The 17,911-nt window shown below is 43.0% G+C and overlaps 2 protein-coding genes across 6 annotated transcripts in view; one reads left to right on the top strand and one right to left on the bottom strand.

The window, feature by feature from the left end:
* The window catches only part of UBE2F (ubiquitin conjugating enzyme E2 F (putative)), a 302,268-nt gene that overhangs the window by 104,670 nt on the left and 179,687 nt on the right, over window positions 1-17,911 (bottom strand). The gene's annotated exons all lie outside the window — the stretch shown is intronic.
* The window catches only part of RAMP1 (receptor activity modifying protein 1), a 464,674-nt gene that overhangs the window by 411,258 nt on the left and 35,505 nt on the right, over window positions 1-17,911 (top strand). For 3 of the 4 annotated variants that reach the window (XM_075317492.1, XM_075317495.1, XM_075317491.1), the window contains one exon: window positions 14,175-14,314. In XM_075317492.1, coding sequence (XP_075173607.1) covers window positions 14,175-14,314 — 140 coding nt within the window. Of the gene's footprint in view, window positions 1-6,650; window positions 6,830-14,174; window positions 14,315-17,911 lie in introns of all 4 variants that reach the window. The other variant, XM_075317494.1, reaches the window with a different exon arrangement.

The following is a 17,911-nucleotide window of genomic DNA, read 5'->3' as shown; positions in this document are numbered from 1 at the left end:
AGCACACATCGGGTTAATTACCCGATGTGTGCTGCAGCTAAATGTGCACAGAGCAGGGAGCAGCGCACAATGCTTAGCGCTGGCTCCTTGCTCTCCTAGTTACAGCACACATCGGGTTAATTAACCCTATGTGTGCTGCAGCTAAATGTGCACAGAGCAGGGAGCAGCGCACAATGCTTAGCGCTGGCTCCTTGCTCTCCTAGTTACAGCACACATCGGGTTAATTAACCCTATGTGTGCTGCAGCTAAATGTGCACAGAGCAGGGAGCAGCGCACAATGCTTAGCGCTGGCTCCTTGCTCTCCTAGTTACAGCACACATCGGGTTAATTAACCCGATGTGTGCTGCAGCTACATGTGCACAGAGCAGGAGCCGGCACTGACAGTGAGAGCGGCGGAGGCTGGTAACAAAGGTAAATATCGGGTAACCAAGGACAGGGCTTCTTGGTTACCCGATGTTTACATTGGTTACCAGCCTCCGCAGAAGCCGGCTCCTGCTGCCTGCACATTTAGTTGTTGCTGTCACACACAGTGATCTGTGCTTCACAGCGGGACAGCAACAACTAAAAAATGGCCCAGGACATTCAGCAACAACCAACGACCTCACAGCAGGGGCCAGGTTGTTGCTGGATGTCACACACAGCGACATCGCTAGCAACGTCACAAAAGTTGTTCGTTAGCAGAGATGTTGCTAGCGATGTTGCTTAGTGTGACGGGGCCTTTAGACACTCCAGTCTATAGAAACAAGTGCTGTTTAATAAGCTTTGTGCATCTTATCTGTTGTACTTTGTCATTGCCCGGAGTGCCCTCATATATCTATCTGATATCCAAGTAACAGCATCAATAGTGAATATAACAATGGTGAAAGACTTCAGCATCTGATGTAACCAAAGTCAAGATTAATTGGATTCATAGCCATTGTTATAACAAAAAAGAAGATATATACACATGTCATGTATGATATATACAGTATATGTTTTATATAGTATCTATTTATAAAACTCTTCGCACCGCACTATGGACAGTCGGCTGGCATATGTCCTGTACTAGAACAGAGATACAAACCTCTGACTGCAGGATGATTAATAGGCGGATGACTCCAAGGGATACAATCCAGCACCGGGAGAGTTCCACAAAAATCCAATCCTTCAGGTTAAAAAATGAACCATATAGGTGTTACTGCCAGAAATAGGAGACCATTGCGTTTCGGGTGAGCACACTTACATATGATATATTTACAAAAAATGTGACCAATGAATAATGGAGAAACTGACCACGTCACAACATAAGGACGCCATCCTCCATGTATGCTTGGCTGTCCCGTTTCAAGACACTTGTTTCTCGCAACGTAGGAAGAATGAACTGTGTCAGAACTTTTATTTCTTTGAAAGCCAATGAGGTTTGGATTTAATTGCTAAAGTAAGGGCTTATGCAGACATTAATGATTTTTCTCGTACATATAAAAAAAAAAAACCCAAAACCAACAATCTGAGATTCATGAGCGCATTTGATCGATTTTATCAGTTTGGTCAATGTGGCAATTTTTACCATCAGTGCTTGGTCACAGTTTCATCAGTCTTTCTCGGAAACTGAGGTTCCTTAAACTTCTATCAGTCTATAAAAAAAATGGATAGTATATGGATAGTATATGGATGTGTTGTTTGTTTTTTCATGTCAGTATCTAGTGACCAATAGTGCCTTAAAGGGGGTACTCCAGGGGGATAATAAAAAAAAATAAAATAAAATTGTACTTTTCCTGCACTCACACTATAAAACTGAAATGCCACATACACTTCTACTATCTTTAGAACACTTGTAATTCAGTGATACAGTAGCTGCTCCCCACCCTTCCCATATGAGATGTCACACAGCATTGTGCACCTCTGTGCTAGATCAGTCAGCCTCCTATAATAGCTGCTTCCGCAGTTAAAGAGCAGGTGCTGTGATGTCCCAGAATCTCCGTGCTGTATCAGTCTCCTTAAACGTCCGTAGTCTGAGAAGAGAGGGGGGTATGGCAACACCTCCTGTACTCAACAGATATCACGAGACTGATACAGCATGCGCTTCTGGGACATGACACCTACTCTTCTCAAACTGTGGAAGCATCAGAATTCTGATACAGCATGAAGCTTCTGGGACATCCCATCTCCTCTTCTCAGACTGTGGAAGCATCAGAAGACTGATACAGCATAAAGCTTCTGGGACATCACATCTCTTCTCAGACTGCGGACGCATCAGGAGACTGACACAGGTTGAAGCTTCTGGGACATCACACCGCCTCTTGTCAGACTGCGGACGCATCAGGAGACTGACACAGGTTGAAGCTTCTGGGACATCACACCGCCTCTTCTCAGACTGCGGACGCATCAGGAGACTGACACAGGTTGAAGCTTCTGGGACATCACATCTCCTCTTCTGAGACCGTGGAAGCATCAGGAGACTGATACAACACAAAGCTTCTGGGACATCACATCTCCTCTTCTCAGACTGTGGAAGCATCAGGAGCCTGATACAACACAAAGCTTCTGGGACATCACATCTCCTCTTCTCAGACTGTGGAAGCATCAGGAGACTGATACAACACAAAGCTTCTGGGACATCACTTCTCCTCTTCTCAGACTGTGGAAGCATCAGGAGACTGACACAGGTTGAAGCTTCTGGGACATCACATCTCCTCTTCTGAGACCGTGGAAGCATCAGGAGACTGATACAACACAAAGCTTCTGGGACATCACATCTCCTCTTCTCAGACTGTGGAAGCATCAGGAGACTGATACAACACAAAGCTTCTGGGACATCACATCTCCTCTTCTCAGACTGTGGAAGCATCAGGAGACTGATACAACACAAAGCTTCTGGGACATCACTTCTCCTCTTCTCAGACTGTGGAAGCATCAGGAGACTGATACAGTACAGAGCTTCTAGGACATTACATCCCATGTTCTTGAACTGCGGAAGCTGCTAGTATAGGAGACTGACTGATACAGCACGGAGCTGCAGAATGATGTGTGAGATGATATCACATACAGGAATAAAGGAGGGGTGAGGAGCAGCTACCGTATAACTGAATTACAAGTTGCTAAAGAGAACAGAAGTGTACTAGGCATCTCGGTTTTATAGTGGAGGAGTGCAGACAGTATAATTGTTTATTTTTTTTATCTTCCCGGAATACCCCTTTAAAGAATTACCTTTTCAAAAAGTGACAATCCTGAAGAAGAGAGCCCCATTAGTTCTTCCTCCGGGCAGGCTGCAGTTGTGATGTTTTGTGAGTGGGCAACCTCAGCGACATGTACAGGAATGACATATGTCCTTTCTACAGGTCTTATTATATTGCTTTGCGTAGTTATATAGCCACAGTTATTTATTTTTATGGATTTCCGGTTTCTTACATACTGTAGCTCAACCATAATCCAGACGTTATATTAAGATTTAGTCACATTATTTCAGACCCTGCAAAATGAGCCACAATCTAATACCCATCTTTTGATTTCTATGAAATATGTAGATATTGGAATAAATGGATTGGAATAAATGGCGCTATAATAATAAATAATAATAATAATAATAATAATAATAATATTCATCTATGAGTTAAAACCTTTCAGTGTATGTAAGGAAAACTGAAAACCTCAATAGAAACCAACACAAAAATGGGTAAAACGTACAAACACCCCACAGACGCCCCTTATGGTCAGATTTGAAGTGCAGGATCTGAAAACTGCAAGAGATCAGTGCTAACCACTGAGCCACCATAACAATAAGCCTGATTAGAGATAATGAAAGCAGAAACGTGCCCACAACGGATAGTGACAAAATGCTTTTGATCCATCTGTCGGGCTGATGAGCAGCTTGTGGGGATTTTTGCAGAGATTAGGATTCCTGATTGCAGAAGGAAAAGCGCAATTTTCATGGCGTCCACTAACCGTTCATCCCTGCAACCTACCAGTGCCGAGGAAAGGATAAAACCGCAAATGAATGCAGACAGCAAAATCATTCATATTAACAGCTATAAAATCAAAGGCATTGATAACACAGAGGGGAAAAACCCAGACCAAGCAGATAATTTCTCATTTTTAAAAGACATTATATATGATGTGCTTATGCGACACAGGCCATAACTATGGAATTATCTGCTCTAAATGCTGCAGAGTCTACTATAGTATTTTTTTTTTGCTCCTGGGCCTCAATTTTTAAAGTGAATCTGTCACCAGGTTTTTAACATTAAATGAGAGCAGCATAATGTAGTGGCAGAGATCCTGATTCCAGCGGTGTGTTACTTACTGGGCTGCTTGCTGTAGTTTTGTTAAAAGGATTATGTTATTCAGCAGGAGATCATCAGTAGAGGACTAGGACTTGCTGCCATGTAGTCCTCCATGTTCAACATCTCTGTATAACCCCGCCTCCACCACTGATTGGTAGATTTCGGCCTATATAAAGTGTATACAAAGCTGCTAATCAGTGGTGTGGGGGCGGGGTTATACAGAGCTCAACATTCAGAGAACTAGGAGATCTGCAGCAGAGAAAACAGTGGTTTTATCAAAATGACAGCAAGCAACTCAGTAAGTGATACATTGCTGGAATCAGGCTTTCTGCCCTTACATTATGCTGCTGTGAGATGATTCCCTTTAAGATACAGCCTCCTCTTCCTTGTAATGACTGTCCACTTGGCTAACAAGACTAGTTCTAGGAGGATGAGGTCACATCACAGAAACAGAGCCACAGGAACAAAAAAAAAAAATAAAATACCAGATTAATGACCAATAGCATTAAAGAGAATCTGTCACCAGGTTTTTGCCACCTAATCTGAAAGCAGTGTAACGTAGAGGCAGAGATCCTGATTCCAGCGGTGTCACTTCCTGGCCGCTTAGTTTTTATAAAATCACTTGTTTAATCAGCAGTAGATTATCATTACAGGACTACTTGGCGTGCTGCAGGTAGTCCAGCATATTCATGAGCTCTGTATACCTGCTAGATCTGCAGCAGAGAAAACATTGATTGTATCAAAATGGCAGCAAACTCAGTAAGGGACACATCGCTGGAATCAGGGTCTCTGCCTCTACGTTATGCTGCTCTCAGATGGGGGAGCAAAAACCTGGTGACAGATTCCCTTTAAGGCCAGATAAAACAATCACATGGCAAGTAACAGATTGTCTTAAATAAATCTGGCGCATTTTGAACTCAAAAACTAAAATTGGAGGCCTGTTTTGAGAATGTATTGATATATTCTAGAATTTGAACCACTTTCTATCTTTATTAATTAAAAATATGTCAAAAATTTGCTGGACCCAACTTCCTCCCAATTAACTACTGGTTTTATCCCCGTTCCTGAAAAATGGTGTAAGGCAAGAGAATAGTGCCAATTCATCAAGACCGGCACAGCGCACGCTCACAGACGGTCTTGTTTGAGTAGGAGTCAAATTCATTATGACTTTTCTGAGTGGAGTATACCTTGGGGACCGGAGTAGTGTTTCTGGCTTACAGAACACCAGCACATTCAATTAATATGACAGGGGGCATGGCCAGGCCCCAACTCCTACCATTTCGGCAGAGCTGATTGAAACCGGCATAAAAAGCCAAAAGATAAAACATTTTTGAGCAACTCTCCATGGCGCAATTCCCCCCCCCTCCCCCGAGTTTTCAAAACTATTATGCCACTGCTCTAGAATACAAACTTTGATGAATAGGCCCCAATATGTCGTGCACCAAAATCTGCAAATTTTTCATGGCAAAACCTGCTAATCCGTAGATAAATTAGTGACCCAATCATACCAACGCAGACATATGCCAGGACCGCACCGGCTTTGTTTCTCAAGACTATCTGCATAAAGATTCTAAGAATTATGACAATTTAAAAAAAAGTGTGTATATAGTAACAAAAAGGAGACAGCTGCACTCTGTAGTGCGAAGATATGTGTAACAATGAAAATGAGACTTTAGATTTGCATTATTGCTATGAAAAACATACAAAAATTGAGAAACTTAGCACACAAAAATGGCCAGTTTTATGTGAGCCCAACAGCCAGCGGCAAGGTGACCTCATTTTGTTGGGTCCTTATTAAACTAATGCATCTTTGGGTTAAAAAAAAATACAATTTATGGGTGGACAGGAACCTGCAAATGAAGAATTTAAATTGCCTAAAGCTGAAGAGCAGGACTGCGAATGACCCTTAAATGGAGGGGTTTCTATTAACCCAGAGGCATTAGAGTAGGCAAGAACCCAACATAGAGGTCGCCTTGCCGTTGGCTGTTGGGCTCACATAAAACTGGGCATTTTTGTGTGCCAAGTATCTCAATTGTTAAGTTTTTCATAGCAGTAATGCACGTCTATATTCCCATATACATTGTTACACATATCTTAGCACTACAGAGTGCAACCGTCTCCTTTTTGTTACGTTTCATCTTCAGTTTGTACTTGTTCACATTATAAAAGGTAGGATTTTCCATCAGTCTTTTTCTTAGATTAATTGTGTATATAGAGATAACCTGAATTATTGCAATTTTGGAACTTTTTTTTTTTTTTTTACAAAAGTCACAAAGCGAGAATATGGAAACCAAGAACTTGGAATAAGTTGCTGTCAGTTATACAATGAAAGCTAATGGAGTTGGGAGGTTAAGTCATTAACATATGTCCTAATGCTCTCTCATCACACAGCTAAATGAGATGCCCTTGGTCCCGATAGCGAGGCAGGAAATGCAATGACAGCGTCTCTGAACCGTGCACGTCAGTAGGAAATGAAAAAGACCTTCGCTGCGCATATCACAGAACCACAAAAAAGAACAGACGGCTCATTTATTTCCTGTGCAGAGCAGTGGCCGGCCTTATCTTCACAGGTAACGAGGGAATTGCTGCAGCCGCTTCTATTATACTGGCAGAGGGCAGCACACAATGTGAAATTACCCACAGAAGCGCAGCCGGGGGTTTTGCCCTTGCAGAGTTTTCGAGAAAATGAGTCAAATTTGACTTCATTAAAATGAAAATTAATTTGACGACAACTTTAAAAGCAACGCTTCATAAAGAAACCACGTATAAAGCTAGGAAGCCATGACGTGATCAGGTCTCGTTACATAGTCACTTCCGCACCTTTCATTCATTTCACAAATTTATGGTCAATGTTTTAAAAAAAATTGAGAAAAGAGGTTAATGGAGTGGTCATAACTGGATCTCTATAAAGTTGGAGAGGGAAGCAATACAGATACAAGAGACGTTCCATATACTATAATCATGTTACTACAAACTCTACTTCTGTAGAGGTTCATTAAAAGCAGATTTATCCTTCAGGTCTTATGAAAGCTGCAAAAGATGCCAAAATAGGCTGTGTCCATCTCTAAGGGTACATGCCCACGATCAGGACCTGCTGCGTCTTGGACGCGGTGGGTCATGACTTGAGGGCCACTAGTCTCCTCTGCAGGAGAACGCAGCTGCTCGTGCCCATGGTCCGGGCTTGGGCAGTTGCGGTCTCTCTTCTGTTCTCCCTGCGGAGTATGCTTGCGACTCCACAGCAAAGAATTGACATGCTGCAGTTCGGAAAGCCGCACCGCAGGTCAGTTTATGCTGCGGGCCGTACACACAGTGGGCAGGGGATTTCTATAAATCCAATCCACTGTGCTTGTACTGTACATCACAGCGTTTTGGACGCAGCGAAAATACGCTGTATGCAAAACACTGCAAACACTGATCGTGGGCTTGCAGCCTAAAGGTCACTTTACACGCAACGACATCGCTAACGAGATGTCATTGGGGTCGCGGAATTCATGACGCACATCCGGCCTCATTAGCGACGTTGTTTCGTGTGAAACGCAGGAGCGACCGTTAACGATCAAAAATACTCACCATATCGTTGACCGTTGACATGTCATTCTAATCTCAAATATCGTTGCTGCTTTTGGATGCAGGTTGTTCGTCATTCCTGCGGCAGCACACATTGCTATGTGTGACACCGCAGGAACGAGGAACACCGTACCTACGGCCGCCGGAAATGCGGAAGGAAGGAGGTGGGCGGGATGTTACGCACGCTCATCTCCGCCCCTCTGCTTGTATTGTGTGGTCGCTTAGTGACGTCGCTGTGACGCCGCACGAACCTCCCCCTTAGAAAGGAGGCGGTTCACCGGCCACAGCGACGTCGCTAGGAAGGTAAGTATGTGTGACGGGTGTTCGCGATATTGTCCGCCATGGGCAGTACAATTGACAGGGGCGGGTGCTTTCACCAGCGACATCGCTAGCAATGTCACTATTCGTAAAGTGGCCTTAAGACTAGTAAAAGTTCTCTTCAGTCAAGTCTACAGTTTGGAAGATGTTGTGGATTTGGCAAAGCAATTGGAAGTGGAAGGCTGAGACCATACCACCAGATTATGAAGCCATTTAGTACAGTGAAAATGTTTAGGCATGTGTGATATAATGTTACAAAGGAAGAATAACTTTAAAAATAGGAGTAGCAAAAATATAAAAACACCACTGTTCATGCTCTCATTTTTAATGAGCTGAATCAAAGATCTAAGACGTTTTCTATGTCCAAAAAAGGCTTTTTTCTCTCAAATATTGTTCATAAATTTGTCTAAATCTGTGTTAGTGATATCTCCATCATTCTCACAGGTGTGGCATATCAAGAAGCTGATTACACAGCATGATGATTGCACAAGTGTGTCTTAGGCTATGTGCCCACGGGGACATTGTCCTGCGGATATATCCGCAAGACATTCCGCAGGTGCTCCCAGGAAACAGCTCCACAACTTTTGTCTGTTTCCATGCTGCGGAATGTCCTGCGGATATGGTGCGGGCATTCTGCATTGAGGATACAATACCATGGCTTCGGCACTGCATACTCAATGCAGAACAAGTGCTGCAGTGATCAGGGGAGTTCATACTTACCTCTATCATGCAGCACCTCGCTTTCCGGCAGCCGGGTCACTCTCTCAGCGTCTGCAAGAGAAGGTGGGCGGGCCTGAACTAGCTCCGGCTGTCACATGACCGGAGCTCGTGCAGGCTCCGCCCACCTCTTCCTTCCTGTACCTGGATTCACCGCGCTCTTGTGCACCGGACGGAGAAAGTGACTCTGGTGAGGCAGGTGAGTATATGGGACCCTGCGGAGAAATCCGCAACAATAATTGACATGCTGCAGATTTTTCCGCACGAAAATCCGCACGATTTCCGCTGCGGAAAAATCCGCAGCGTGGGCACAGCATTTCCCAAATGCTATAGAAATGGCTAGGGAGTTGCTGTGCTGCAGATTTCTGGAAAATCCGGGGCTTTTCCGTGAGAAATCCGCGGCAAAATCCACGCATTTTCTGCAGCATGGGCACATAGCCTTAGGCTGGCCACAATAAAAGGCCACTCTAAAATGTGCAGTTTTATCACAGCACAATGTAACAGATGTTGCCAGTTTTGAGGGAGCGTGCAATTGGCATGCTGACTGCAGGAAGGTCCATCAGAGCTGTTGCTCGTGAATTGAATGTTTATTCCTCTACCAAAGCAGTCTCCAAAGGCGCTTCAGAAAATTTGACAGTACATCCAACCGGCCTCACAACCGCAAACCACGTGTAACTACACCAGCCCAAGACCTCCACGTAGAGCATCTTCACCTCAAAGATCGTCTGACACGAGCCACCAAGACAGCTGCTTCAACAATCGGATTGCATAACCAAAGAATTTCGGCACAAACTGTCAGAAACCATCTCAGAGAAGCTCATTTGCTGCTCGTTGTCCTCATCAGGGTCTCTAGCTGACTGCATTTCATCGTTGTAACTGACTTTAGTGGGGAAATGCTCAGATTCACTGGTGTCTGGCAAGTTGGGGACATGGTCTCCTCACAGATGACTCCTGGTTTTTACTGTACAGACCAAATAGACTGTGTGAATGACATTGGCTAAATGGTTTGCTGATGTCAACGTTGTGAATTGAGTGGCCTTTGCTAGCAGTGGGGTTATGGTATGTGCAGGCGTATGTTATGGACAACAAACGGGATGCACAGAGATACCATGACTAGATCCTGAGGTCCATTGTTGTGCCATTCATCCATCCACGACCATCACCTCATGTTGCAGCATGATAATGCATGCAAGGATCTGTACACAATTCCAAAAAGCTGAAATCCCAGTTCTTCCATAGCAGCATACTCACCAGACATCACCTATTGAGCATGTTTGGGATGTTTTGGATCTGCATATACGACAGCATGTTCAAGTTCCTGCCAATATCCAGCAACTTCTCACAGTTATTGAAGAGGAGCGGACCTACAGTCACAGGCCACAATCGCCAACCTGATCAACTCTATGCGAAGGAGGGGTGTTTCACTGCAACAGGCAAATGATGGTCACAACAGATACTGACTGGTTTTCAGAATCCCCCAATACCGTAAAACTGCACGTTAGAGCGGCCTTTTATTGTGGCCAGCCTAAGGCATACCTGTGCAATAATCATGCTGTCTAATCTGCATCTTGATATGCCACACCTGTGAGGTGGATGGATTATCTCAGCAAAGGAGAAGATCTCACTAACAGATTTAGATAAATTTATGACCAATATTTGAGAGAAAAAAACCTATTGTGCACATAGAAAAAGTCTTCGATCTTAAGGCCGCTTTACACGCAACGACATCGCAAACAAGATGTCGTTGGGGTCACGGAATTCGTGACGCACATCCGGCCTCGTTAGCGACGTTGTTGCGTGTGAAACGCAAGAACGACTGTTAATCAAAATTACTTACCTAATCGTTGATCATTGACGCGTCGTTCCTTTCCAGATTATCGCTGCTGTTGCAGGACGCAGGTTGTTCGTTGTTCCTGCGGCAGCAAACATCGCTATGTGTGACACCGCAGGAACGAGTAACTTCACCGTACCTGCGGCCGCCCGCAATGCGGAAGGAAGGAGGTGGGCGGGATGTTCGTCCCGCTCATCTCCGCCCCTCCGCTTCATTGGGCGGCCGCTGTGTGACGCCGCAGTGATGCCGCACAAACCTCCCCCTTAGAAAGGAGGTGGTTCGTCTGCCACAGCGACGTCGCTAGGCAGGTAAGTACATGTGACAGGTGTAAGCGATGTTGTGCGCCACGGGCAGCGATTTGCTCGTGACGCACAACCGACGGGAGCGGGTGCTTTCACCAGCGATATCGATAGCGATGTTGCTGCGTGTAAAGTGCCCTTTAGAGTTCATCTCATGAAATAAGAGAGCAAAAACAAGTGTTCTATTTACATTTTCGTTAAGTGTAGTTTATTTTTAGCAATTAATGTAAATCTTAATCCAATCAATTTTAGGTGTGATCATCCTTTGCCTCCAAAACAAAATCAAAGCATCAATTTTTCTAGGTAGAGAGCCCCAATTTCAACATCGAGTCTGTCTGGGATAACAAGAAGAGACAGAAGAATCTGATCAAGCCTCATACACAGAAGATCTGTGGTTATTTCTCCAAAATGTTTGGAACAACCTCCCTGCTGAATTCCTTTAAAAACTATGTGCAAGTGTAACTAGAAGAATTAATAAAGTATTGAAGGCAATGGGTGGTGACACCAAATATTAATTGGATTTAGATTTCTTTTTTGTTAATTCACTTTTTTGTTTTATCAATTAACAAATTGCAAATTAACTCTTCTGCTTTTTAAAGTATTATTGGTTTGCAGCATTTTCCTGCCTAGGCCCTGTGCGCACTTACCGGATTTTGCTGCATGTTTCACTGCAGAAAATGTTCATAACATCTCTGCAGTGAATCACCAGCAAAACCTATGGGAAAAAAATCCGGTGCGCACTAGGCGGAATTTGACAGCTGCATGTTTTGCTGTGGGATTCCCACAGCAAAAACAATTGCATGTCAATTCTTTTCCGCACGTCGCTGCGGGATTTCACTCCATTGACTGCCATGTAATCGTGAAATCCCGCAGGGAATAACGCAGGCAGCAAATTCTGTGCGGTTCACTGCGTTTTCCTGCGTTATTCCCTGCGGTATTTCGTGGTTTACCTGAGGTAATGTACATCGCTTGCCTGCGGTTTGCAGGGAAGTGATGTCATTATTACAGGAAGAGGAAGCGGAGCAGAGAGTAAAACACACACAGATCACACTCACAGACAGACATCACAGACACAGACATATAGAACACACATAGAAATCAAACGGAAATATAGAAAACAAAAACACGTGGGCTCCGCTGTATATTTACCGTCCAGCCGAGGTAAGCACACAGCGGCGGTCCGGTATTCTCAGGCTGGGGAGGGAGAGGGGCAGGGTTAATGTCCCCCACCTCCCTCCCACAGCTGAGAATATCAGCCGCAGCTGCCCCGGGACTGTTGCATGCATTATGCGGCAGTACCGGAGTGTCCCTGGCTCTTCCTGCTGCCGTGATGCAGTGGCAGTCAGGGTAATACAAGGAGTTAGTGGCGGCGGATCGCCGCCACTAAGTCCAGGCTTGATCATGGCAGCGTCTATGAGACAGCTGACATGATCAACCCATAAGTAAAGTGGAAAAAACACAGACTCCGAAAAATCCTTTATTTTAAATAAAACACAAATAAGCCTCGTTCACTCTTTTATTAACCCCTCCCGAAACAAAGGTCCGACGTAATCCACAGCTCCGGCATAATCCACAGGTCCTGCGCTGCTTACATCCAGCCGCGACTGACACACAGCGCTGAATAAATGCAGCCTCGCAGCGAGACAGCAGAGGTAATTACCGGTCATTTCCCACGGCCGGTAATGTGAGCTCACTACCGACCGTGAGAAATGCAGCGATCTGTCCTCTATCTATCTATCCCTCTATCTATTCTTCTGTCTCTTTATCTATCTATCTACTATCTCAGAAGGAAATGTTTGTTTTTTTTTCAATGTGCTTTATTGCATTGAATGCAATAAAGCACATGTACCAACCCGCACGCGGCAAAACCGCGAACAATACCGCGGTAAAACCGCAGCAAACCGCATGCGGTTTTCGGGTGCGGTTTGCCGTGTTTTTTTTACCGTGGGTGCGGTAATCTTTCAGTGCCTGCGGAATTTTCTTGAGAAAATTCCATTTTCCAGTGCGCACATAGCCTAAAACTTTGGCTCTGTATTATGTCAGAGCGACCAATCGAAGTTCTGCCAGCAATAGAGCACAGCATGATATTTATTCTTCACACTGTCAGGTTTAGATGTAATTTCATACAGTAACACCCCGCTATGTACCTGTGAGATTGCCCCATGAGGACTGATACTTGCTAATGAGTTTCATAAAAGGTGCAAATGTTCTTTAACCAATAAATTATTGCAATTTGCAATAAAAGGTGAAAGTCAGGTAAAAGAACACAAAAAGGAGAGGTGTCATTATACATACAGTAAAGGACAATTAGGCTGTGTGCTCACGTTGCTTTTTTTGTGTGCTTCCTTTCTGCACAAAAAAAAACAAAACATGTTTTGGCAGGAAAAAGCTGAAACACTTATGGCATTTGCACATTTTTTTCTGCTTCTTTTTGTGCTTTGTTTTAGTCATGGCGATCACGGGCGCTCAGGTGCTGTACCTCCGTGATCGCTGCTGATCACGGCTCCCACTGCCCGGAGCGCTCTCCCTCCTTTCCCAGCAGTTTAACTCCCTGCATGCGATCGCAACATTCAGGAGGCAGGGAGAGGAATCGCTTACCTCTCCCTGGCAATCGGGTCCCTGTAATGCGATCACAGGGACCCGATAGCTGCCATGGTAATCCCGAGCCGTCATCATGATGACCCCGGGTTACTGAGCTACGGAGAGCCTCACACACCATGCTGTATGCTCGGTGTGTGAGGCGAAGTGCTGCACTATAATCCCCTGTAGTGATAAAGCATTGCAAGGAATTATAGAAACGCAGGAAACAAACGCAGAAACAATAGACACGCTTTTTTTTTTTTCAGCAACAAAATCTGCAAGGAAAACAGAAGCAGCGTGTGCACAGCAAGTCAGGATTCTTAAGACTTTTCTCAGATGCTTTTTCCTTGCTTTTATTGATTAAAATAAGTAAGGAAGAACGCATAAAAAAAAATGCAAAAAAAAACCCCAAAACCCTACCACGATAACACAAGGCCTTACTGATTTGTAAAAGAAACCTGACAATGTGTAAATAGGTATTGTGGTAAAATCAATCACAGCGCCACATTTGCACGGCCGTCCTTCCCATCACACAGACGAGAGCTTTTTGATATCTGCTTGATTAGCACTGGTCTCATCAGCACTTGTTTCTTTCTACGACAGGGCCGTGGAGGGAGATGGAAACATTGGATTGCCATCTCTGTGGAGTATCCATGCACTAATGAAATTAAATGTCAGAAGAGGACAAAGGAAAAGAAGTTATTTACCAGACCCGCAAAGAGTCAGAGAGTGGACCACCGCTGGTAAGGCCTCAATAGGTTGTCATGAATCAAGCTGCAGAATAACAACTTCAGGAGGCTGTTACACAGAAGTTCTTGACATCCAAGATTAATCTGCTCCTGGAACATTATTTCTGTATTTCATTCTGAAATGCAAATTGGGGTTGAGTGATTTGACGTCGTATCCAGACGTCTGTTTAGCACTTGAGCTGATCAACATCAATTATGGTGAAGTGTTTTACAGAGGTACTCAATGGCAAAATATTACGGAACTGTAAAATTCTGCATTAATCAAAATCCAAAAATAGAGCCGGGCGGCGAGGGATGCAGAATTTAAAGAGATATTGTCAGGGAAACAAATCTGCCTAATATTGGATGCACCTGCGCCAGCAGAGAGGCTCTTCTTCTTTACCTGGGTCATGCAATACCTTGATGGGAATATATACGTATTCTGCCCCTGCATGTTCAATACCATGTGAATAATACCATTTAGATACCCTTCAGCATAGGCATTGGAGATCTAAGTGATGCACGCACAAATGAAATGTGGACACAACCTAAGCAGTGCCAGGAAGGCAATCTCTTCAGTTGCACCCATCTCGCTTGTCATTTATTCCATGGAGTCTAGCAGGAGGCGGCGCACTGGGCGAGGAATAGAGCTGCAGTGACAGAGGCTTTGGATCTACCATAACTCCTCAGCCTCGTTTGCATATCAATTCAAAAGCTGATTTTTTAGTGACGGAGGAAGGGACCGGCCATGTAAAGGTATTGCTGGACTTGTGTTTGAATTTGAAAGAGCTAAATGTGCATATAGTTTGGGGGTGAAATCCTGCTGAAAAATTTAGTTTAAAGCATTTTTTGCATCAACCTTCAGCTCAATTTCTCAGCCATCTACATGTGTTTGGTATTAATTTTCCCAGAACATATAGGCCCCAGATTCATCAGTTTTATGACAGAAGAGCAACATATTTGCATGACTGCAGTGAACACATTAAATATAACAAATGAGCTTAAAAAAACCCAAAACAAAACAAAAAAACCCCCACGTGCAAACAATCACTTAAAGGAAAGGTGTCGCGGTTTTTTATTTTTGGATTAAAAATAGTGATTATGAAATCAAGTATTTCTAATACAAAATGAAAATCGCAGTTTTTAAGTCTTATTTTACTGGAGGCACTGGGGGCTGCCATGCTGGATTTGCAGTGTTTAACTACAGTAACTCACTCCTTTATGGCAGCCCCTGTGCATAGAGAACAGTAGTCGGAATCCGACCCCTTCAGTAACGTTACAGTGGGCGTCTGCTGTGACCTGGACGCGCCCCCTGGGCTGTCCAGATCACAGCAGAGGGAGGAGATCAGCACCATTATTGTGGAGCTCACAGCTATGCTGTTTGCTCCACTTTACCCCTGTCAACCGCCGGGATGTGTAAGTAGGTGCCGCCTCCCCTCCCCTCTCCTCGTTACCGTCTCCGATGACATCCCATCCCTCCATTCTCCCCAGCCCCTGCTCTGCCCAGCTACTGCCGCCGCCCCTCCCCCCGCCGTTACCGTCTCCAATGACATACCCCCCTCCCTCCGTTCTCCCAAGCCCCCGTTCTGCCCGCTGCTGCAGCTCCCCCAGCTCTGCCCGCTGCCGCAGCTCCCCCAGCTCTGCCCTCTGCTGCTGTGTGTGTGTGTGGCACAAGGTCCCCATCAGGGGTGATGTGCGTGTGTGTGTGTGTGGCGCACAAGGTCCCCATCAGGGGTGATGTGTGTGTGTGTGTGTGTGCGCGCGCCACTGCATGTGAGTACCTGTGTGTGTACCGGAGATACTGTCTGCAGGGTTGTGTATCTAATCCTATCCTGTGTGATACTGTCTGCATAGCTGTGTATCTAATCCTATCCTGTGTGATACTATCTGCACGGCTGTGTATCTAATCCTGTCGTGTGATACTGTCTGCTGAGCCGTGTATCTAATCCTATGTTGTGTGATACTGTCTGCTGAGCAGTGTATCTAATCCTATCCTGTGTGATACTGTCTGCTGAGCTGTGTATCTAATCCTATGTTGTATTTTACTGTCTGTTGAGCTGTGTATCTAATCCTATCCTGTGTGATACTGTCTGCACGGCTGTGTATCTAATCCTCTTTTGTGTGATACTGTCTGCTGAGCTGTGTATCTAATCCTCTCCTGTGTGATACTCCTGCTATCCTTGGTGACACTTTAGACATTTGTGGTCATCAACAAAATGGCTGTGCATTGTGTCCCTACATGTCATTCTCTGTTATCTGTTGTAAACACTCAGATTGGGAGGGGGAGGCGTGCCATCACACACAGGAGAGCAGACTCCGCCCACTTTACTGCAGGCTGTAATGTGAGCTTTTTATACAATGAGATTTCTGTAGGATTTCAGTAGCTGCTCCCCCTAGTGTTTAACAGTGGAAAATATCAAACTTTTTAATTTTTTTTATATTTTGCTCAATTAAAATTAAAAATTAAAAACAAAATATTTAAAACAAAACATTAAAACATTACCTTACATTTTTTCAGTTATTGAACATTTTTTTTTTTTGACGATACCTTCCCTTTAATAAGTAATTGATTAGTTTACACATGAGATGTACTAATTTACAATGGAAGAACCTCCCTAGGACCTCACAAAGGCAAACAGGAAATATCAGCATACAAAAGACATATACACACCCCACATTGAAATGTGAATGAAAACCGCAACACACATATACAGTATATGTACCAATACAATAAACTTCATGATACTTCCATATCATGGTGTTCTCAAAACGCAACATACTATACATGTCACATACAAATTTATAATAATGTTGCTCTCCAAAACCCGCAATGAAACTGAACGGTAATTATCTAAAAGAAACACGTCTTTCAATAAAAGTACAACAGATTGCTACGATTGCTAAGGATCTTGCAGTTTAAGGTATTGGTACACACACACACACATTGTGTGTGTGTGTATATATATATATATATATATATATATAAATATATATATATATAAATAAATATATATATATATATATATAAATATATATATATATATATATAAATATATATATATATATATATATATATATATATATATAAATATATATATATAAATATATATATATATATATATAAATATATATATATATATATATATATAAATATATATATATATATATAAATATATATATATATAAATATATATATATATATATATATATATAAATATATATATATATAAATAAATATATATATATATATAAATAAATATATAATATATATATATATATATATATATATATATAAATAAATATATAATATATATATATGTATATATATATATATATATATATATATATATATATATATATATATATATATATATATATATATATATAAAAAATCATATGAAAAAGTTTGGGCACCCCTATTAATGTTAACCTTTTTTCTTTATAACACTTTGGGTTTTTGCAACAGCTATTTCAGTTTCATATATCTAATAACTGATGGACTGAGTAATATTTCTGGATTGAAATGAGGTTTATTGTACTAACAGAAAATGTGCAATCCGCATTTAAACAAAATTTGACCGGTGCAAAAGTATGGGCACCCTTATCAATTTC

Source organism: Anomaloglossus baeobatrachus, chromosome 7, assembly GCF_048569485.1.
Source record: "Anomaloglossus baeobatrachus isolate aAnoBae1 chromosome 7, aAnoBae1.hap1, whole genome shotgun sequence".
NCBI classification, from domain to species: domain Eukaryota; kingdom Metazoa; phylum Chordata; class Amphibia; order Anura; family Aromobatidae; genus Anomaloglossus; species Anomaloglossus baeobatrachus.
This window is presented reverse-complemented; position numbering and strand designations above follow the sequence as displayed.